The sequence below is a fragment of the Mandrillus leucophaeus genome, unplaced genomic scaffold (genome assembly GCF_000951045.1).
Source record: "Mandrillus leucophaeus isolate KB7577 unplaced genomic scaffold, Mleu.le_1.0 Scaffold528, whole genome shotgun sequence".
Classification (NCBI taxonomy): Eukaryota; Metazoa; Chordata; class Mammalia; order Primates; family Cercopithecidae; genus Mandrillus; species Mandrillus leucophaeus.
In genome coordinates, this window is record NW_012105675.1 from 1539539 (window position 1) to 1558992 (window position 19454).

At 34.4% G+C, this 19454-nt stretch overlaps 1 protein-coding gene across 1 annotated transcript in view; it reads left to right on the forward strand.

The window, feature by feature from the left end:
- LOC105551585 (contactin-5-like) overlaps window positions 1-19454 on the forward strand; it is a 1043690-nt gene that overhangs the window by 852540 nt on the left and 171696 nt on the right. Inside the window, exon 4 of the mRNA XM_011996879.1 lies at window positions 124-345. Within this exon, the coding sequence (XP_011852269.1) occupies window positions 124-345 (222 nt within the window). The remainder of the gene's footprint in view (window positions 1-123; window positions 346-19454) is intronic.

Consider the following 19454-nt stretch of genomic DNA (forward strand, 5'->3'; position numbering starts at 1 on the left):
ACTGTAATCTGAATTTGCTTGCAGCTCCAAAGGTTTTCAGTAATGTCTTCAAAAGAAACAATTTTCATAAGAATAAAACAGTTTCCTCAAAATTCAGATTTTACTGTATTTTTTCTCTTACAGAATATTCAAAAGCTCTTCCTGGTCTCTCCACTTCATATGCCACTTTGTTAAGAATTAAGAAGAGTTCATCTTCATCTCTCTTTGGTTCCAAAACCAGACCACGATACAGCAGCCCTCCGTTGGGAACACTGAGTGCTTCTTCACCCAGCTGGCGAGGGGCAGCTCAGCATTATTATTCCCCCGTCAATCTTTATCATTCCTCAGATGCCTTCAAACAAGATGGTAAGTGTCAAAGAAAAATGGCTCCAGATAGAATAAAGGAGGCAAAGAAGACTGATTTAAGACTCTTGCAGTAGAGATCAAGACTATTCCGATAGGAGAGAGTGATTGAACTCAACTCTGCTAAAAATGAAAACAGGAGAGTTTTTAAAGCTGGGGTGAGCTAGTAGAAAATTGGAGGATGATAGGGGAGATACTGGTTAACGTGACTAGGCCATCTGTGTTTATTGATTGGTGCTTATTGAAGTTAGGCTACTACCCTCTCATAGAGACTGGGAGATGGAGACCCTGTTTCTTGATGTTTACAGTTCAAATGGAGAGCTCCCAGGCCCTGAGACAGACATTACTGGGTTACAAAAATGACGAAAGCCTGGAAGACTATTTACATCTCAAAGTGGCAGAGAATACATTTACACTTGCAGCTTTCTAAAGTAAATGCTCTAAGGAAAGGGAGATTAGAAGACTATAGTCAGGAAGAAACCTGTCTAAAGTTTATAAAGGTGAGAGGAGTGCTAAGCTGTGTTGGTTGTAAGTTAGTCTTCTGCTCTAAACATCTTTAAAGAATTTGTGTGCATTATTATTTAATTGCACTGTATACCAATTCTAATTTAGGATTAAGACTAAATGCATTCATATACTGAAAGTAAAAATAGACATTTTTGGGAGGGTAATTTGACAGTGAATATCAGAAACATAAAACAGACTTATCCTTCAATCCAGTGGTTTTATTTCTGGAAGTGTATTCTGTGTAAGAAAATAATAAACAGAGCACATAATGATATGTATATAGCATATATACTATATGCTTAGCATTACTTAATGGAAAATAAGAAATAATCTATACATCCAACACTAAGATATCCGTTAAATTAAGGACTGATCTACAGCTATTAGCTTTATAGTTTGAACGACATTTTCTAGATGTTCTCTACCTTTATCGTTTTTGGATCTATCGACAAAATAATGCCTGGCTCATTAACAGCAAGACAAACTGGCACCTGTTATTACTAGTCTGTGTCCAGTCTGTTTTATATAGAAATGAGTTTCAGTTTTCTCAACACATATGTGAAGTAGATACTGTTACTGTCTTCTATAGAAATGAAAACTCTGGGACAGATAAGTATTTTTCACAATGTCACACTGCTAATAGGTATCATAGCCAATTTTTATTCACATCAACAATGATATTAAGACTAGTGCACTTAGGCTACATTTCATTTACGAACGATGAAAGAATAAACATTCAAAGATACATTTTAGAGGAACTTAGATACTGGAAAGATTCTGGGAATGACAATTAGGTGGTGGTGCCAGGTGCAGGCAAACTTGTCCTTTGTGATTATACCAATTGTTGCCATGTGGAGCATTGTCTCATAGTGTTGGCATCTAAAGTATATGTAAGCATTTTGTTAGAATTCCAAAAATGTTTTATTTTCCAAAATACTTAATGTGAGTTTTTTACTTTCTATTACCCTTAAGCCTAATATGAAATGTAATCAGTCAGAGATGTGTTTGGATTTGTTTTCTTTAGGCATTATTATTTTGTGGAAAGGCAGTAAGGTAGAAAATCGAGTGATAAGAACTATGATCTACTTTTATAGTTGGTATAATTTTCACCTAACTAGTGTTCTGCCTCCTTGTTCTCTAGTGTCAAATGGCAGTTAAGGTGGTCACAATGGTAAATATAAGTATGAATTCAAATCCATGGAAATAATGAGAACAATAAATATTGGGACATAAAATGGAGCCAGCTGTGAGACCAGTTCAAGGTGTCTACTATTAATGCCTATACACCTACTGTGAACTGGTCCTGTTTTGGGTAATTAGCCAGAAAAGAAAGAAAATCTAGTCAATTACATATTTCACAGTATTTCAAACATTAAAATGGAATTGTTATTCAGTAAAAGCACAACTCTCTGACACATTGATTAGACAGTTTTTTTTTTTTTTTCTGGAAAATCCTCATTAAGAGTTTATTAGATATGATGGCCAGTGACCTGAACATGACTTTTACTGTACCCGTGATAATAAGTTTCATCTGTTTCAATAAAGGCAGATGCAACCCAAACAGAAACAACAAAATGAGAAGAAATAATTCTCTAAAACTGTGCTCCTCAATCTTTACAAATAAAACCTCTGTTAAAATAAGACACGCCTTCAAAGATTGAGGTAGAGCAAGATAATCTCACTTACAAAAAGCTCCCATGTGATGGTGATGCTGCTGGTCTGTGGACGATACTTACTGAGTCACAAGGCTCTGGGCTGGGGATCAATTTAATATAACTTAGTCCTCTGCTAATTTAGTTTAATCCATATTTAGAGTATCAGGAAGAATGGATAATCTCAGTATTTTCCAAGTAATCTTGCGTAACTGCTGTTTTCTCTTCTGAGCATTTTATAAATCTTAGCTAGATGCGACTTTGAGTTCTTTCTCTCTGACAGGAGGCTGACATATGGCTTTTGTCAGGTAATTCCCTTTAGCCTTAATAGAGAGTAAAGCTGAGGTTGACATGCTCTTGTGAAAAATGAGGAAACTAACAGAGCCTGAATAGAAAATCATCCCACTCCTGTTCAGAGTTAAGCCAAGAAATACCCCAGACAGAGCAAAGATTTTTATGAAAAATATAAAGACTCAGCTTGCAGAGCAATTTGGTGAAGCAATTCCACTTCCGGATATACAACTTGGAGAAACCTTTCCATACGAGTACAAAGAAATAAAATGCATCTTTACTGCAATATATGTCTAAGAGTAAAGGTTGGAAACAACTCAGATGTCCATCAAAAGGGGAATGGATACATTGTATTTTTTTTAATTTAATGGAGAACTAAAACTGTTAAAGTGAATACAAAGAAAATGGATAGACCTCAAAATAGAGAGTGAATAAGGTGAGTTATGGAGTATTATTTATAATGTGATATCACTTATGTAAAACAATGGAAAAATATATCCTGTTTATGGATACACATAAGTGGTATAATTTTAAAACATGAATTTGAGATAGCAAGTTGACTACAGTGCTTACCACTGAGGACAAAGGGAGAATGAGAGCAGGAAATAAGTACCAGGAGAGGATTGAATATACATTATCTCAACTTAGTGATACTTTATTTCTTGAAAGAAAAAAATTTGAAATAAATATAACACCTGTAGTGACTAGACACTAAAATGTCTCACAGTAATTCCCACTTCTTGGCATTTACAGTGTAATCTCTCACTTTATCTGTTGTCTATGGCTATTAAGTTGCTTCTGGAGAATAGACTATAAATAAAGTAATGAGATATGACTCCTAACAGTGGGTTACAGAAGCCACTGGCTTCCATCTTGTTTGTTTTTTTGCTTTCTGGCTTGCTCATATTGATGGAAGTCAGCTCATGCTGAGAGCTGTCCTGTTGACAGACCCACTGGGAATGGCCTCTGGCCAACAGCCCAAGAGTAAGTGAAGCACTCAGTCCAACACTCCTAAGGAATGTGAATCCTGCGAGTAGTCACGTGAGTGAGTTTACAAGTGTATCCGTACCTATTCGAACATTGGGATGAGACAGCTTCCCACCTTGTGAAAGACACAGAGCAAGGGTTGAGCCCCACCTGCTTCCTTGACCCACGAAGGCTGTGAGGTAATCAACACATAATCTTTGTTCATTTTCTGGGCTTCCTTTCTACTATTTTTACTATAATTCTATATATCTGCAGAAAATCATTCTCATAGTTTCATAGCTTTAAAGTTTCCTTTACATATTTCCTCTATTTTAAATTTCTGTGTCATCTTGTGATCCTCTCAACAGGTTGGTATCCTTTTCTAGGAAGCCAGTTCCTCTATTCAGCCCAGATTTGTTTATTCAGGTCTTGATTATGCATTCTTTTTTGTTCTTCTTTATATTTTGTACAAGGCCTACTTTTTAGTCCTATTTGTTACATAAACAGATGCTGCAGAGAAAATCTGTAAAAAACAGCAAATGCTGCAATTAGAAGAGATAAAATTTCAATCTTTCTACTACTTACTCACAGTTTACATTAAATGTATTATACTTTATTCATTACATTAGAAATTGTGAAATATTTAAAATATAAAGGAAATAATTCATGAAAACCTCTTGTGACTATATATATTAACTTTATTAAACTTTAATCTTTTCCCAAATTTGCTTCAGTATTTTTTGACATAAAATTTAAGTTGAGAGTTCTTATTTTGCTTGGATTGTGTCTCCCACTTTCTCCACTCTTAGAGCAACCACTGTACTTACTTTGTCATTTATATGCATGTGTTTATATTTCTGTACATATGAAGCCTATAATATATGAAGCCTGTATTTCTGTACATATGAAGCTTATGTACTGTGTTTTAAAAAATTTATGTCAATGATTCTGTGTATATCATTCATGATCTACCTTTTCTGGATCAACAATATATCCTAGAGATTCATGTATCTTGATATCTTCAGTTCTGAGTTCACTTCATTTCCTATAAAGCATACTGCACTATGACTCTATTACAATTTCTTTATCCATTCCCTTTTTGTAAATATTTTGGTTGTTTCTAATTTTATGCTGTTATATGTCAAATGCATTTTTTCATGCCTCATTGGTAATTGTGTTAAATGTATTTTAGGAGTGCAATTTTTATATAAAAGCATTGTAACATTTCCAGATACTGTCAAATTGCTTTCCAAAGTGATTGACACTTGTACCAACATGGTATGAGTGTTCATATTTCTCCACATTGTCACCAACATATAATTTTTTGGCAGTCTCTTGAGTATAGTACAATATTTTATTGTGGTTTACTTTGCATTTTCTTGACTAGTGAGGTTGAAATTTCAAATATTGGACATTCTGGATTTTTCTAATGCATATTTCTTATTTACATATGTTGACTGTTTCTATTAGAATATTTTACTTTCATTGAACTGTAGGAAATTTACAGATTGATCTCTAATTGATTAAATGCATTGCAGATATATTCTCAGAATGTAGCTTATCTTTTTACTGTTTCAGTAGCATCTTTAAGCAGAATTTTTTGATTTTTGTGAAATGCGATATAGCAGTATTTTCCTTTGTAGTCTGTGCTTTCCATATCCTAAAAAAAAAAAACCCTTTTTTACCTTAAATTTTTATTTTCTTTCAAATGTAAATTTTGATTTTCATATTAAGGTGTTTACTGAGATTATTTTTGTATATAATACGAGGTAATTACCTGATTTTATTTGTTTTCTATTTTTGGAGACTATGTATTGACTAATGTCAATGATCTCCACTGATTTGTGAAAGCACTCCCTCATACGTTTTCAAACATGCTTTAAATCCTTCAGTAACATGGTTTAATTTTTTCGAAAATGGTTTTCACATCTTAAGTTTATTCCTAGATCTCATACAGTTTTTGCCTCCTAGAAAATAATAACTTAGTAAGCATAGCATAGTGTTTGTTAAGTTGGTATATAGAGCCCTATCACTCTGTTTCTGTTGTCTTTCTGTTTTTCCTCATATGGCCTTGTCTAATAATATATGTTAGATACTGTATTCAGGAAAATTGCTTGTAAAAATAGCCAGCTGTGTGGTTAGGGGGAACACAGAAAAGGTTTGGTTAAAGGTAGCCAGTATCTGCCACACACTTTGATTTCTTTAGGATATTTTCATTTTTCCCTTGCTTTCTGTTAGATAAATTGTTTTCTATATTTAATTCCTCTTTCTTTTTTTATATCTTTTTTGCATCATATAACTGTTTCTTTTGTGATTACCATTAACTTAGTCTATAGTGGTTTTCAGTAATGAAATTAAGAAATTTCCCAAGTATAATGTTATTCAATAATTTTATTTTTTCAAACAGAAAATATTTGCATGCTTTAAGTACTTACTGTTTTTTCTTTTGCTAATTTTCCCTTATTTACAAAAATATGTTTAATAATACTTAATTATATTTTCTGTAACATTAGTATCTATAGTCATAATTTCTTCCATTATATAATTTTTCTCTCTGTGTTCACTTTTTGGATAAAGCACATTTTGTAGTTAAAAAGGATATCACTGTCGCAAACTATTTTAGTCTTTATCTGTCTGAAAATATTTTTATTTTGCCATTACTCTTCAGTGACGGACGATTTGGCAGGGTGTAAAATTTCTGGATTGATAGTTATGTTCCCTTAATACTTTAAATATCTGCTGGCCTCTTTTGTAGCAGGCAGGTGTGTTATCAATCTAGTTGTTATTTTCTTTGTTAATAGACTGCCCTGTGGAAGTTATTTTTTTCCAATGCTTGACATTTTGTACCTTTACTATGTACTTTCTAAAAGTTTATTTTTGCTTATCGACCCAGCACTTATGAGACAATTCAAAAGAAAATATAATATAGAAATATAATTTCAAAGAAATTGTAACATCTTTCTTTTCAAATGTGCAAAATCCAGCTCTTTTTCTGATTCGTCTATTCTTCATTTCTACACTTTTGGTGTGTTATAATTGCTTGCTTAGTTTAAGGAAGTCCATTCCTGCATTTATATTTTGGAGTATCTTAAGCATATTTATTTTAAAGTCCTGATAGATAGAAGTTTAAGTGTATTTTATCTGGAATAAATTCTTATTGCTATTATTGACTTTGCCTATTTTTTTTTGCAACATATAATTTTTTATCTATGTTGTAATTTTTGGTTTTCTTTGCAGGTACATACAGAAAGGAAGTATTTTTACTATTTTATTTTCCCCCTCTCAACTCTGTGGTTTCCTCTTATTTTTAACCAATTCATGGTCACTGCCATCTTGTCCTTCCAAACTCTAGATAAGAACCAGTTCTTATAATGACATTTTGAGGCATTATGTTTCTGTTTGGGATATTGAGATTCAGTCACTGTGCCTGGGAATAGCTTAATTAAGTTCAGAGTCAAGAAGCTTTATCTACTTGCTTTCATCTTTGCAGGTCCACACCTTTCAATGTACTGTAGCCTCACATGCTCACAGAAACAGACACACATACATACACACAAAAGGCATCCAACCTGTTGTTATAGGTATCATGACTGAGGTATATACAGTATTATTTGGTAACATAGAAGAGAGGCATCAAATCTAACCTGTGTTGTATGACTAAGTGAGTCAAAATTGAGGAAGTGATACTGGATCTAAAATATATTGCATGTGTAGAAGTACATTATAGATAAAATAAATCATGTATTCAAAGGCAAAGAGGTAAGACAGCACACTCCTGTGTTTAAGGAACTGCACGTTATATATTATACTTGTAGCAAAGTGTGAATGGCTGCAATGAAATTACAAATAGACTTAGTCTTCTTTTTAAGGAGTCTGAAAATTTTATCTGTATTAACAGCAAGCCTCGATTAATCAGTGGAATCTTTTTAGCAGCAGTTGCCTGAGAGACCTCTGAGCATGCAGATTTAAAATAATAATAATAATAAAATCTCTCTCATAGGAGGAAGGAAATAAGGGGGGTCAGAAAGATGTTTTCATATTTATAAAGGAAAAAACTGATAATTATCTCAAGGAAAGCAGTACTGGCAGAGATAAAGAGAAAATAATAGTTTATCACCCTGTATTCTACTAGAGTGTCTCCACATAGGTATATTTGATCAGAGCAGTTGTCTTCATTGACTTTTTTTTTTTTTTTTTTTTTTAATGTGAGACAGGGCTTCACTCTGTGGCCCAGGCTAGAGTGCAATGGCATGATCTTGGCTCCCTGCAACCTCTGCCTCCGGGGTTCAAGTGATTCTTTCATCTCAGCCTCCCTGGTAGCTGGGACTACAGGGTCACACTACCATGCTCAGCTAATTTTTGTGTTTTTTGGTAGAGATAGGGTTTCACCGTGTTGGTCAGGCTTGTCTCGAACTCCTGACCTCTGGCGATCCACCCACCTTGACCTCCCAAAGTGCTGGGATTACAGCCATGAGCCGCTGTGCCCCATCCATTCATTGGTTCTTTTTAAGTTTTATTATGTCTAATTGTCTTCTGTTTGTCCTGAAATGTTTTCAACATTATAATAGCAATAGCCTGAATCCATTATAGAATTCCAACCATGTGGGATTAAATTAAAAGGTAAAATTTAAAAGAAGACTAGACTAGTTTCTTAGAGTAAATTCCAGTAGAAACACGAGCAGCATATAGTGATAACAAATATTTTTGTTAGGTCTGTTTTGGCCCAGAAACATCTTCATAGAGACAAAGTATATGTCTGTAATAACTTATACATAGCTTTGTTTCCAAATTTTTAACAAATGTTTTTAGAGGTTTATAAACAGATTGGCTCTAAAAAGTAGCTTCAATGCCCCTTTTATACAATTACTTTACCTCTCTGTATTATAATGATAACAATACTCAAAATGCTTTCTGAATGTTTTTGACTCAAATTTTTATGCAGCTCTCTCAACTATTTTTCTTTGATTGGTCAATAACATATTTAGAATAGGATTACAGTGAGCATAAAACATCTGTACAGGTTTACTAAATAAAGAGGTATTTTTTAAATTTTTTCTGTAGGAGATATTGGCCATCCACTGTGTGCAAGCTGTACATTAACTCATCACAAGACAGTTATTATTGTTTTAATTTCTAAAGTTTTGAAAGTATTTGATAAGTATCATGACTGTATAGCATATTCATATGTGTTATGCTTTCTATGTGAAATAGAATAAAATAATAGTTATATAGATCTTCAGAGATATGTACAATGATTATGGTCTAGTACTAAATCAGTAACATGAATAGCTCATTATAAGAGTAATTTGTGAAAAAAAAAAAAAAACTTTATGAACCTTTATATAATGACTGCTGCTTCTTTGTAAACTAATGATAGCATTCTGTCTTAGTCCATTTTGTGATACTGTTACAGTATACCACAGACTGGGTAATTTAAAATGAGGAGAAATGTGTTGGCTCACAATTCTGGAGGTGGGAAAGTCCAGTACAAAGTGCTGGAATCTGGTGGGGACATTCTTGCTGCGTCATGACATGGTGAAGGTGGAAGGGCAGAGAGAGTGAGAGCAAGAATGGATAATGCAATTGCAACAGTAATGGCCTAATCACGTCTTAAAGATCCCACGTCTTAATACTGTTACAATATCAATTAACTGAACATAAATTTTAAGGGGGAAACACTTTGAAATCATAGTTGATACCCTGTGGTATTTTATTAAATAGAAAGTTAAGTATCAGTGAATATGAAATAGTTTTTGTTTACACATGCATAATCATGGAATCATTTATCTAAATTTAAGTAAGATATATGGAAAACTAAAAGAACTTTGCATATATTATTTTACTACCCTCAAGGGAATTTACATTATTAAAATCATGTATCTTTATCTTCAGTGGTCATGTTGATGATGTATTTTAGTCACAGATATTAAATTTTATTATAGTAGTTCACTTAAACAATGACAAATCCCATCTAAATGTGAGCTGTTGTTTCAAATATTCGCATATTCATGGAATGTATGTGTACTTGCTATATTCTATTTCCAGTGAGAATTAGAAAACATCGTGTCTGATTCTACTTTGTTATTTATCATAGTAGTTAGATCATTTTAGCAACCAAAGGTATGCCATTTAGAGCAAATTTAGTGATTGTGTTGTGATATTTGAAAAGTGTGATTTACAAAAAAAAAAAGAAAAGAAAATGAGGAAGCTTTTGGTTATATTTTAATTAGCTCTGTGTTTTAACAGATATTCCCTGGTGATACAATTAAAGAAGCATAAAAATTTTTAGTAATCTGAAATGGTGAAAATGCATATTCTAATGTACTTAAAAAATTTGCATAGAGGTTAATCTGATAATTTGCTATACATATAACCACATTTAGGGAATACAGAAAAAGGCTGCATTCAGAATTATTTTGTTGCATGACAATGAAAATATGGTTGTGAATATTGTGCACTGGCCCATATTAGGCAAAGAGAATTCAAATGTTATACCTTGGTCATCCCCAGGCTTTATAATAGAAAATAATCAAGAAAGGCACAGTAGTCAGTCATTGATACTTGATTGAGGTGAGGAGATGGATATAGTCAATGAATAAAAACTTCTGAGCTAGTCTCATAAAAGAAAGAAGAGAAATGGAACAGTATCTGGAAAGGTGAGTACTGCTCACTGGCATTGAGCAACCAGAAAAGCCCTCAGTATCTACTCTGTTTTCAACCTGATATTGTTATTTTGGATAACAGCTTTGATCCCTTGAAATTGTGTCAGTGCAAATGTTTCATAGACCTAAGAGGTATAATGTGGTTTAAAAAGGAACAGCTGAGTTGTTAATAATTATTCTGAAGTAGTTATTTGAGTACAGAGTGACATTTAAGTGATTTAAAAAATTGACCAAGGTTTAAATTAAAAAAATTTCAAGGTAGTGTAGGTTAATTGAAAGCCCTTATGAGTTAACATCTCAGACACATGCAGGATATATTTCAGGGGACCATAGGCAGAGATTATTAACCAGAACTGACACTATACCTGTTCCTCCCCCTGTAAATATAAACTGGTACTTGACTTCATCTGTTTTTATTGTTGTGATTTTAGTAGGAGTCAACTTAATTAAGTGTTGGGTACATTTCATTCTTCTATTTGTGATGAGATGGTTAGGTTAAGATATTTTATCTTTGGATAGAGACAGTCTGGATTAGGAGTGATTCAAACTAGATAGCTCAGACATTTTTTGGTGGGGGAGGCGAGGAGCATGTTCTTGAGATTCAGAGACCGCAATGCTGTTTTTGGTGGAGAAGTGGTGGTCCTTAGAGGAAGCAGATTTTTTTCTACTGAAGCTAAGCACATAATTTTGTTCTCTTTAATTCCCTCAATGGTAAACACAATCTTCAGTTTATAAACCCTCTGTGTCTACACATGCTTTGAAAATGTGTAGCACTGTCTTCTGACAATTGGAAGATTCCTGCATCTTCAAATTTGTTGCCTTATGTTGTCAGTACTTTTGGCTAAATTTTATCATTAACATGATTTATTACCAAATTTGACCTGGCACATGGGCAGTGGCATCCTGACTCAAAGCAACCCCTTTGGTGACAATTTTCTGTTGTTTCCTCAAAATACTTTTTGTTGATGAATTGTTTTAGAGACAAGCGCAAAATGTAAATGATCTTTTATGAAAATGAGAATTCTCTCTCAGAAGGGGAAAGTGTATTTTATTTGGATGACACTCTTCTAAGTAAAATACATCATGCCAGTTTCCCCAATTTAAAAATTGAGACCATTCTAATAATAACTTTACAGTCTTACGACCATTCATCAAAACTTTGATTTTATTCTCTTATTGTAGTCTTAATTTTAGAGCCATTTATTATTTTATATTTACCTGCTTTTTCACCAATTTAAGTATATGTGATGTGAGCAGATACCATTTCATAGTCTCTTTATTCTCTTTCAGCACTTAGAGTGGTGCATGGTTACTGGGAGCTTTACAAATATTTTTAAATAAGAAGGCATCTATTTAAGAACTGCTTCATTTGTCCTGAAATCTGAATTTAGGCTGAATTTCTACACCATGATAGGATATTTACTAAATATTTTTGAACACAATAGTGTATTTTGGATTATAATTGGAAAGGAGAAAAGAATAATATCCACCTTCAACAAGATGGCCTATTGGTTTGGCATCCTGTGAATCTTAGGTTGGTGCAAATGTAATTGAGGTTTTGGACCATGAATTTTAAATCATAACTAGGCTCCGATACATCTTTATTAATCAAAATAGGAAACATTACAATCAACACATTTTTGCCAATGAAAAATAAATTTGTTTATTCCTGTAGCATAATAATCCGTGCTTCAGGATTCGACAAACTCTTGGAAAGCATTTTCTGCATCCTGCTGGTTGTGCAAGCGTTTTTCCTACAAAAATTATTGATGTGCTTGAAGAAGTGGTAGTTGGTTGGCTAGAGGTCAGGTGAATATAGTGAATGAGGCAAAATTTCATAGCTCAATTCGTTCAAATTTTGAAGTATTGGTTGTGTGACATGCAGCCGGGCATTGTGGTGGAGAAGAATTGGGCCCTTTCTGTTGACCAATGCTGGCTGTTGGCGTTGCAGTTTTTGGTGCAGCTCATCAATTTGGTGAGCATACTTTTCAGATGTAATGGTTTCACCCAGATTCAGAAAGCTATAATGGATCTAGCCAGCAGCAGACCACCAGTGACCATGCCTTTTTTTTTTTTTTTTTGGTGCAAATTTGACTTAAGAAAGTGCTTTGCAGCTTCATCTCCATCCAACCACTGAGGTGGTCATCATCAGTTGTTGTATAAAATCCAGTTTTCGTTGCACATCACAATCTGATAGAGAAATGGTTGATTGTTGTCGCATAGGATAAGAGAATATGACACTTCAAAATGATGACTTTTTGGCGGGGGGGCGGGCGCTCAGCTCTTGAGGTACCTACCTACTGAGGTGTTTTACCTTTCCAATTTGCTTCAAATGCTAAATAACTGTAGAATGGTTGACACTGAGTTCAGCAACTTCTCATGTAGTTGGAAGAGGATCAGCTTTCATGATTGCTCTCATTTGGTCGTTGTCAACTTCCAATGGCCAGCCACTAAGTTCCTCATCTTCAAGTTTCTCGTCTCCTTTGCAAAACTTCTTGAACCACCGCTGCGCTGTGCATTCGTTGGCAGTTACTGTGCAAAATGTGTTGCTGATGTTGTGAGTTGTCGCCGCTGCTTTATGACCCATTTTGAACTCGAATAAGAAAACTGCTTGAATTTGCTTTTGGTCTAACATCATTTCCATAGTTTAAAAAAAAAATCAAGTAACGAGTCATTAGCAAAAAAGCAAGAAATGCCCTTTAAAATGATATATAACATAACCACATTTAACAATGCATTCCAATATCTAGTGGCAAACCCCAGCAAGGCAAAAACTGCAGTTACATTGGCATCACCCTAACACATGGAGTTGGTGCGCTTTGACTGTTTCCATAAGTGATAACATTTACTGTATCCTCTGACCTGTCTTTTATATCTGTACGAAAGTGACAAAAACCTATTAGACTTGCACTTTATTTATGTTGTGTGTACAATGAAATGCTACACTACCCATGAAACATTCATCACTATGCTTGTTAATAAATAATGCTCTTCAATTCTTACAAATCCTTGAAAGTTTTATAGTTTATACTTGTTTAAGTTTCATAAACTTCATTTCAATGTTGAAAGACAACTGAAAGTTAAAGGAAGATCTGGACAATTTCTTTAAGAATTAATCTAAGATACATGGTGCGAAAAGTTTTTCTCACCTTGTAACTATTTATGGCATCATAAAATACAATTTCTGGTTAACACTTCAAAATTTCTTCAAATCATCACATAAAATAATGGTCATTAAAAGGGCATTTCTTAACATTTTATTGGGCATGATAGGCTGCTATGTCCTTTGTATGATATTACTGATACACTTACATTACATTATATGAATAAGCTAATCACAGTCATAAATTACAGCTAACCAGCAGGCAGAACGGTTGGAGCCTGGCATTAGATGCAATCCCTTAGAAAAATTAGCACAGAAGTTGATGTTTAAAAAGAGGATTTAAGCCTGAAAGGCAGATTTAGAATTGAGGGAGACATGATAACGTTGAGTCATGATTCAAGAAAACAATCGAAACAGTGATCCAAAACCAAAACGCAAGCCTTTCTGAGAGAACCTGGCTGCGGGAGTCTCAGATGGATGATACTTAAAATGTCTTGGAAGGAAGGAAGTTTTAAAGTTAGTATCTGGGTAGCCTATCAGTAAGTGGCAGAAGTTTCGGAAGGAGTTAGAGAGAGCCAGACACTAACTTGATCCTAGGACAGGACTCTATAAAGGAAACTGTTGTCTCCGTAAGAAGATAATATACAGACAATCCCTAATTGAAGGTAGTTTGATTTACAATTTTTTAACTTTATGATGGTGTGAAAGTGATATGCATTCAGTAGAAACCATACTCTGAGAACCCATACAACCACTCTGTTTCTTACTTTCTGAAGAGTTTTCAGTAAATTACATGAGATGATAAAACTGTATTATAAAATAATCTTTGTGTTAGCTGACTTTGCTTAACTGGAGACTAATGTGAGGGTTCTGAACAACTTTAAGGTAAGCTGGGATAAACTCTGATGTTCAGTATATTAGTTGAATTAAATGCATTTTTGAATTATAATATTTTCAATTTATGATAGGTTTATTGAGGTGCAATCTTATTAAAAGCTGAAGAGCATCTGTACTACTGTTCCTAGAAACTTCACTTGGAGATAGGGAGATGGGACTTCCAGAGGCATAACTTATAGTAGAACTGGATCTTCCTATTCAAGATCCTCTCAGAGAAGACTACTGCCAACAGCAGGCTAACTTTAGGCAGCCATCGTCTCCTGTTTCTTGCTCTAGGTCAGTGATTCTCAGTTGCTGTGTCACCTCCTTTTTCAGTGTGTTTCAGACATTTGTGAGGATAGTCTCAGCTATTCAAGGATGTTACTTTCATTTAGAGAGTAGAGACCAGGAATTCTAAATGTCCTATGATTGCAAAGCACAGAATTCTTAAGTGTCCTGGCAGGCATTTTTGTGAGTGAAAATTCTCTTTATAATTATCTGGCAAAATAATCTGGCTTGATATTATATTACTTGTGTGGTATTTTTAAATACAGTGGATATTTCAATGCAAACACTATATGAATTACAAGATTATGCTTAGTTTTGTTCAGAACTTAACCAGAGGTTTCTGTCCATTTAGAAAACATACTACCTAACACCAGTGCACTTTGAGTCACTAATTCTAGACACCTGGATTAGTTTCCATTTGTAGATGCTGCATTCATGGAGATTTTGTGAACAAAAACTCTTGATTGCTTCTTTATGTTGTCTATTATAATTCTGAAAATGTACATATTAAATATTATTTTAGGCTGGGCACAGTGGCTCATGCCTGTAATTGCAGCACTTTGGGGGGCTAAGGTAGAAAGATTGGTTTGGCCTAGGAGGTCGAGGCTGCAGTGAGCCATGATTGTGCCACTGCACTCCATCCAGCCTGGATGACCGAGCAAGACCTTGCTTCAAGAAACGAAAAAATCAAACCACAATTTTATAGTAAACAAGTATACCTTTATTTGTCCTTTTGAAATCATTTTTAAAACAATTACTTGCAGGTAGTTAGAATATTCATTAATTTTATCTGACAATCACAAAGTGAGAGTATAAAATAGTTATAATTTGAAAACTTTGAGAAACTGCTAGATGGATGTAAGGTACTTTTTCTCTATTTCATATTGTTTTTCTCAACTTGGTGAGACTAGGATAGATGGGGTTACTACTAAGGCTGGGAGACAACAAAAGAGTAAGGGAGGAACAGGACTACATATATATGATTTTATAATTTACAAGTTTAGTTTAAACATCTTTGATTTATGCTACTCCAGATGACTGTCTACACAGCTAGCTCTTGGCTTGCCTCCATAGTCAAGATCATTTTGCCCTAGTCATTTAATTGATACCTTGTTTTCCTGGTATAAAGCTGCAAGAGAGCGATCCAGAATAATTCAGGAGTTTCCCTTCTTGTATGTCTACCTTCCATTTTTCAGTTAACTGTTTGAAGACCTATTGCTTCCATGATGCAAACTCCTTTCAAAAATTTTATGTTCCCCTCCAAGGAGACTCTGTCCTTTACCCAGCTTATTGAGTCCTACTTTGCTGTATGTGGTTGCCCTGTGGTGAGTAAGATCAGTACTGTCACTACCTAAAATTGGTTCAGAAGCAGAAATTGATGATGACACATGTGTTCAAAAAGGGTATGAAGAGATTGATTCTTTGTAACAGGAGGCATTCTGAGAAGACACATTGGTATGAAAACAGCCTGAGTGAAGAAAGTAATGAGTGGCTTGGGTTTTTAATTGTGGTTGTGAGGTAGGGTTGGGATAAGGGTTCCTATGTGGGCCAGGGTTTGTGTGGTGTAAACTTCTCCCCTGGAGTCAAGGCAGGAGGTGCCCAGCTTCTGACCCTGCCCAGAGGTGAGGCAACAAGGAAAAGGCAAATAATGTGGCTGGAAAGTTGTCAGTGGTCAAAGAGCTGACATAATGTCAGACTCTTAATTACATGAGTCTATGGTGAATGTCAGTCACTTAAAAATCCAAAACAAGAGCCACAGCAGCACCCATACAACGTAAATGTGTCCATAATAGCACTGGGCCTTCTAGAAGGGTTAACAATAGGATTTAGGAATGGAAACATAAGGATGAAAACCCATTTTCAGAATATGGCCATATGAAGAAGGCTTGGAGCTCAAGAATTAAGTAGAAAGCGAATTTAAAAAACTGGAGCATTATAACTGGTCAAGCTAAATATATGGTTGACTGGTTAAATACCTCCTGTCATAGGCCCTAGGCCTGGAAATATATGCTAGCTAAGTAGTAAGCCATCAAGTGGTCTGAACTAGAGAAGATGGTTATCAGCAAGACTGTAATCTAATTGTTACAGGAAAGAGGTCCAGATACAGACCCCAAGAGAGGGTTCTTGGATCTTATGCAAGAAATAATTCAGGGCAAGTCCGTAAAGTGAAATCAAGTGTATTAAGAAAGTAAAGAAATAAAATAATGGCTACTCCATAGACAGCCCCAAGGGCTGCTCGTTACCCATTTTTATGGTTATCCCTTGATTATATGCTAAGCAAGGGGTGGTTTGTTCATACCTCCCCCTTTTAGACCATATAAGGTAAGTTCCTGACTTTGCCATGGCATTTGTAAACTGTCATGGTACTGGTGGGAGTGTAGCAGTGAGGACGACCAGAGATTACTCTTGTGGCTGTTTTGTTTTGGTGGATTTTGGCTGGCTGCTTTACTTTAGCCTGTTTTATCAACAAGGTCTTTATGACCCGTGTTTTGTGCTTACCTCCTGTCTTATTTGTGACTGAGAATGCCTTAACCATGTGAGAATGCAGCTCCGTAGGTCTCAGCCTCATTTTTCCCAGCCCCTATTCACGATGCAGTTGCTTTGTTTCAAATGCCTCTGACATGATGATGATATACAGTTGAATGAACTTTGTTTCCTGATGAAATTTCATCTTCTTTAATAGTTAAAAATGATTTTATTTTAATATAATATTAGTCAACATAAGAAACTCTGGAAACTATAACAAATTACTTTTTAACACAATAACGTGTTTCTTTTGTATTCACATCACATTCTGCTTAGTTGTTGAATGAGGTGCTCTCCATATGGAAAGTTTTGGAACCACATTCAGTTGATCTAATATCTTTGATATCTACTAAAGCCTTATTGGCATCTTCTGCTCCTTTATCTTTAGAGAATTGACAAATAAGAGAGGATAAAGGGTTGTGCATGATTTTTTTTGTAGCCAGCCCTGGATTGTACATACAACATGTCAGTCTAGAATTAACTGACATGGCCCCGTGTCAAACCTAAAAAAGGCCAGTAAAGTGTCCCAGTGTTCCTAGGAAAAGGAAATGGGATTAGGGAGCATTTAACCAGTACTTGTCACACATGAGTTTAAAAAACCTATCAAACATAACATGTGATAATGATGACATTAAAATTACACTCTGATAATTTTAACATCACGTTTAAAGTAGGCGCTTAGGAAATACTTCTTTATTGATTGATTATGGTTAAAATTATTTAAGGTCAGTTCTGTGGGTTATATAGAAACAGATTTGTTTTAGTAAAAGCTAAAAGTAAAAACAAAATCTTCATTTTAGTTAATTTCTCATTTTTCATAATATTTTATTAGTGGAACTTAAGGTGTTCTTAGTAGAAACTTCATATTTTAAAATTAAAATATTATATTCATATCATTTAATTTTAGAATATGAAGTTTATAAAATATAGAAAATATGACAATTTCTATGAATTAGTTATATTGACATGCAGGTAAATGTAATTACCAGAAAATCCTGAGTACAGTACATCTATTATGGAGTAGACTTGGGTAAAAAACTGTCCTCATCTAGGACACAAATTTACGGTTTTAATTTTAAGATGAACTTCATTTTCAGACAATAATCTGTTATGAACTCACATATTACTGGATGTAACCAAGCTAGGACTGGATATAGATCCCACAGAGATTTTTAGAAATGATGCCTGAAATGAATCATTCTTCTTCCAGTTCTGAAAGCTTATGGCTGAATGATAGCATAAAAATCAAACATCTATCAGGTATTTTTATTTTCTCCAGTATCACTCTTTGTAAATGATACTTTTATCTCTTATTTTTTGTTTTTTTATTTTTTATTTTTAAAATAATTTTCTTGCAATTAATATAGGGAGACGAAAATGGTTTATTAGTTACCTATTCCTATATTTAAAAAATCCTTAAAACTTAGCAACTTAAAACAACAGTCAAGCATTTTCTCTTCAAGTCTGAAATCTGAGTAGCTTCGCTGGGAGGTTCAGGCTCAAGGTCTTTCAGGAGGTTGCAGTCAAGCTATCAATTATAGCTCCATTCTCATTTGAAAACTCCACAAAGGGAGAATTCACTTAAAAATTCACCTGTGTGATTGTTGGTAGGCCTCAGTTTCTTGCTACCTTTTGGCGAAGCCAGATATTTCAGTTCCTTATATGTTGGCCTCTCCACAGCCTGGAAAAGTATCCTTTGGATATGCAACTGTCTTCTTCTTGAGGGAGTGACCCATGAGAGAGAGTGTACCCCAGAAGGAATTGCATTACTTAGTATTAGAAGTAATATAGTATACCTTTTGCTTTTAGTTAGAAATAAGTCATTAAGTCAAGCTGACACGGGGAAAGAAATGATAAGCTCAACTCCTTGAAGGGAGGATTATCAAAGAAATTGTAGACATATTTTTTAAACTACCCCAAGTAGCTTTGGGAAAATTTTTCACAAGTTAATCGGTCTAAAGATGGTAGAAAAGTCATGTTTACTTTATATCATTGTTTTGAAATACAATTAAAAGATTGAAAAGGAGTCAAGAAAAGGTTACTTTCATTGAAACAAGGAAAAAAGACTTGAAAATAATGAGGAAAGAAATATCCAACAATTGCCTTTGTCCTCAGACTTCAGGACAAATACCAGTTTGCCTAATGGTAAGTCGTCCAGCCCTTAAAAGAAATGTGTACTCAATTGTTCATTAATAAATGTAAACTAATCGGTTGAAGAAGTCTGTGTAAAAGTTGACAAAT